Source organism: Otolemur garnettii, unplaced genomic scaffold (genome assembly GCF_000181295.1).
Source record: "Otolemur garnettii isolate 467f Iridium unplaced genomic scaffold, OtoGar3 scaffold00125, whole genome shotgun sequence".
NCBI classification, from domain to species: Eukaryota; Metazoa; Chordata; class Mammalia; order Primates; family Galagidae; genus Otolemur; species Otolemur garnettii.
The window spans coordinates 1,346,604-1,351,095 of NW_003852520.1; the positions used below are offsets into that span (position 1 = coordinate 1,346,604).

Genomic DNA, 4,492 nt, shown 5'->3' on the forward strand with positions numbered 1-4,492 from the left:
CACAGGCGCCAAGCCCAAAAATGGAAATTTAGGTGGTCAAGAGAATACAGAGGAGTGTAGGATTTCATTTCTTTCTAAAAATGGCTTTCCCCCAAAAAAGCAAGGATGCAAGGTGGGGCCCCCATGATGGTCATCCCAGGTGGCTGCCATGGGTATGGCTTGAAAGGCACATGGTCTTGTCAGTTGCGTTAGATAGCTCAGTCAATGGTAGAAGTAATCTTCCTCTCTATGGAAGCTTCTTTTGTGGGTATTCCCTATCCCCCACCAAACATACCCACATACGCTATAATCACAAACCCTAACATACTGTACCCATCAGGAGAGATGTTATCTCAAAATCCCAAATCCTATCTGTTCTCAAAATGCTTCACACATACAACTGAAAACAGGAGATTCTAAGGGACCCTTAAAAGGACTGTTTGAATAAGACCAGCACACAGCCAGGCTTTTGAGTAACTTCCTCACATCCCTTCTCCCTGTAGGTCTGGGCATCCTGTTACACAAACTCTGTCTATAGAAATTTACCAAGGCAAAAATAGAAGAGTAGGAAATCTGAACCATACTCCTGCCAGCCATAACTAAGAGTCCTCTGTGAATGTGAAGGACAAAGAATCGACTCTTCTGCAGCCTGCTCCTGGGGCCAGGGCAGTGAGCAGAACCGATGCAGGGGTGGGGCGTGGCACTCCTTGCCTTCTGCGGGCTCACTCGGCTGCTGTGAGCCTCTGCCACGGAGCTGCCCAGCATGGAGGGGACTCTTGGTGTTGGCTGTCCCTTACAGCAGCACAGCCTGGTTCCTGCCTGCCACCCCTCAACTGCTCTCCCCTGAACGCACCTCCCACGGCCACAGCCAAAGGGCACCACGTGGGCTCCTCCTGTGGGACCTCTGTGAGAGCTATCACACCTCTCTGGGAAGAACAGCCTTTGGTCTGCGCTCCTCCCTCACCGCTCCCTTCACTTACTGTTAGGGAGATGTCTGCCTTCCTCTTTAATCTCCCTGACCAAGCTCATTTACTATCTGACATGGCGACCTGCCACCTGCAGCATTCCTGCCATCTTCACTTAGATACTCTGTGCAGGAACTGGTTTAGAATCAAACTCAGGACTTCCTTCTGCAAGTAGGCTCCTCTTGTGTCCCCAGTGATCAATGATCTAACCTCCACCAAGGACCACACATGCCTTACTTTCCACATTCACATTCAGTCAGGCCCTACTGATTCCTCCTCCAAGAGGTCTCTAGCATGTCTTCCCCCCTCCCCCACCCCTGCTGCCTGGCCCAGGCCCTTCCCCTTGAAGCAGCCTGGGCTCCTGACGGCGCTGCCCTCAGCCCTTTCTTCCCTCTCCTACCCACCCTTCACTGCCACCAGTTTTCCTTCAACACAGGCAATGATCAAACCACTACCTATCTAAACTCCCTTCCTGGAAAATAAAAACACACCTCCTTAGCAAGACACTGAAGACTCTGCCTTCTCCATCTGGTCCCACCCACTCCTCAGCCTTGTGCAGCCACAATGCACCTGCAGTCCCGCCTCGCCAGACAAACTGGGTTCTCCAAAATGCTCCAGATTTTCACACACCTCACAAGGAAAGACCTGCAGTACTTCTGAGGGGATTCCTTGTATCCTTCAATTTAATTTAACTTTCCTCCGCTGGGAGCTATGGTACAAGTCTGTAATCTTAGCACTCTGGGAGGCTAAGGTGGGAGGATTGCTGGAGGTCAGAAATTCAAGACAAGCCTGTGCAAGAGCAAAACCCTGTCTCTACTAAAAATAGAAAAAACTAGCTGGGCATAGTGGCACCTGCCTGTAGTCCCAGCTACCAGGAGGCTGAGGCAGGAAGGCTGCTCAAGTCCAAGAGTTTGAGGTTGCTGTGAGCTATGATGACACCACAACTCTACCCAGGGTGACAGAGTGAGACTCATGTTCAGAATAAAAAAAAAAAAAGAAAGAAAGAAAAATAACTTAGAAATTACACCCAGATACAATGGACAGATACAAACTTTCTTTAAAAGGAATATTTTAGAAATACACTTGTTTTGTAATGGTACTTTTACCATTTACTGATAATAGAAACTTGGTCCACTAGTCTATGAGCATTCCTTTATCAATCAGAAATCCTAATATTCAACAAAATTTCTTGCTGTATTTAGTAAGTAATTAATCCAGACCAGGCCAAAAAAAAAAAAAAAAAGTACATTTAACAAAAAAGACAAATAGGAATGATCACTTACTGTATCTGGCAACAAAATTTAAACTCACTGAAGTGTTATACCCATATACAGTTTAAAAGCGCAAAGCTGAGCTTCCTCTGATTACTCTCCAGGTAAAAGTCAGAGTCTCAGGTGGACTGGGTGGGCACTCCACCCTCCTCCTCTTCTTCATTTTTTGCAGTTTTTTGGCCAGGGCTGGGTTTGAACCTGCCACCCTCGTCATATGGGGCCAGTGCCCTACTCCTTGAGCCACAGGCGCTGCCCTCTGCTTTCTTCTTTTATTTAAATAGCTTCTCAGCCACTGAAAAATGTATCTGACTGACTGGAGCACTTTTTTACAATCATCTTTCTGCCGTGATCACTACCAGACAGCTAAAGATGCTGGGGTTGTATTACTGAGCTCCTACATTCTGAACAAGAATGCTTTGGTGGCTCAGCGCCAATAGCTCAACCGGCTGAGGCGCCAGCCACATACACCTAAGGTGGCGGGTTCGAATCCCCAGCCCGGCCCGCCAAACAACAATGACGGCTGCAACCAAAAAATGGCCAGGCGTTGTGGCGGGCGCCTGTGGTCCCAGCTACTTGGGAGGCTGAGGCAGGAGACTCACTTGAGCCCAGGAGCTGGAGGTTGCTGTGAGCGTGATGCCATGGCACTATACCCAGGGGGATAGCTTGAGGCTCCTTCTCAAAAAAAAAAAAAGAAAAAAAAACGCTTTGGTTTACAACTAGTGGATACTCGAAAAAAGTGAAATGTGTTACACATTTTGGCTGATTCCCCAAGCAGGCACACTCAGAATTTCCAGACCAAGGTTTTCAGTATAGAGGGAATACTGTTTCACTGCACCCTACACCAAGTTTTTTCTCCACTATATAAGAAACAAAAACCATTATTTGTTGGGATTTTATGGTAATGAAGTGAATCCATGGCCAAATTTTTAGTGAATGCCTGCTATAGGCAAGGCACTGTGCTTGTACAAGAACTAAAATACTCATTTGTATAAATTACTCTATTGATACAGACAAATTATGAAAAGCCAATATATAAGTTGTAACAGCAGTGTATTTTTTTTTTTTTTTTTGGTTACTCGCCCAGGCGAGGTTTGAACCTGCCACCCTTAGTTGTGTAGGGGTGCCCACGGCATATTTTTTTAGACAAAAAGAAAGAAAAAATCTATAAAACTGGATTTTCCTTTCCTGTTCAAATTTCTGGAAATGTCCTCACTCATTCACAGCCATGTTGTAATTAAAGGAGTAAATGATACATATACCCAGTAAAGTTAGTAAGTAAATTGTCTCATTACTCATTCTGTAAAGACTTCCCAGAAAATAATGTAACTTCACCCCAGACTCAGACTGTAAGCACGGGTTTCATACACTTACAAACAGCATCTGGACAGCATCACACACCCAAGTTTCTCAGTCTCCTTTCTTCTCTTCACCTTGAGTCAGACAATTTATGCAATTATGCTTTCTTCCCAACAGTCTATTGTCTCTATACTGTATTTTCTAAACCTTGGGATACAGCTTCAAAATTTACGAAATCTGCTAAAAAGGCACATAAAGAAAAAAAATTACCAACCACTTGATAAAGGGATGTAACTAAAACACCAAGAGCAGCAAACACCATTCCAAGGAAATTAAACTTCACATCGTAATAAGAATTTAGGATTACACCTAAAGTTATAGGAATCTGTAAAAAAAAAAGAAGTAAATATTGTTCAGATTAAATTCAAGAGACATAAATTTAGTATCATTTCTATTGTGTCTTACAAGGCTAATCATAAACACAGAATTGGGGGAAAAATGAACCCATTTTCTTTTTTCCATTTTAGAAAAGTAACTTTAATCCTATTTTTCCTTAATCTGAACTATAGTAACTCTATATAGATGTTCACATTTAGTTCTTTTTTACATTTTTGGTAAATGCATTTTACCACATGCATGCAGATGAGCAGCTGGACGCCACAACTAGTAACATATAAGCACAGAAAAACTTAACAACAAAAGCGTAAGGACCGCAAACAGTCTACGTTACTAAAGGCTAAAATCATTTTTTAGTGTCCTTTATTTAATGCAGCCACCTCTGCAGCATGTCGTTGCAAACATACTCCAAGCTTTATACGTGTGTTTTAGGCAAACCTTTTCGTTTATCATACATGTTTGATTCTCACGGTGGAGGAGGGCAGTTTCTCAGCTGGAGCTTTTGCAGATATTCTGATACAATGAACTGCACCACTCAATACAGTGTTCTTTTCGTATCAATCACAGCATTTTTTTTTTTTTTTT

The 4,492-nt window shown here is 43.5% G+C and overlaps 1 protein-coding gene across 1 annotated transcript in view; it reads right to left on the reverse strand.

The window, feature by feature from the left end:
* The window catches only part of SLC35E3 (solute carrier family 35 member E3), an 18,417-nt gene extending 14,751 nt beyond the window's left edge, over positions 1 to 3,666 (reverse strand). The window contains exon 1 of the mRNA XM_023517936.1: positions 3,587 to 3,666. Coding sequence (XP_023373704.1) covers positions 3,587 to 3,595 — 9 coding nt within the window. The 5' untranslated portion in view covers positions 3,596 to 3,666. The remainder of the gene's footprint in view (positions 1 to 3,586) is intronic.
* Positions 3,667 to 4,492: the final 826 nt, after the last annotated feature.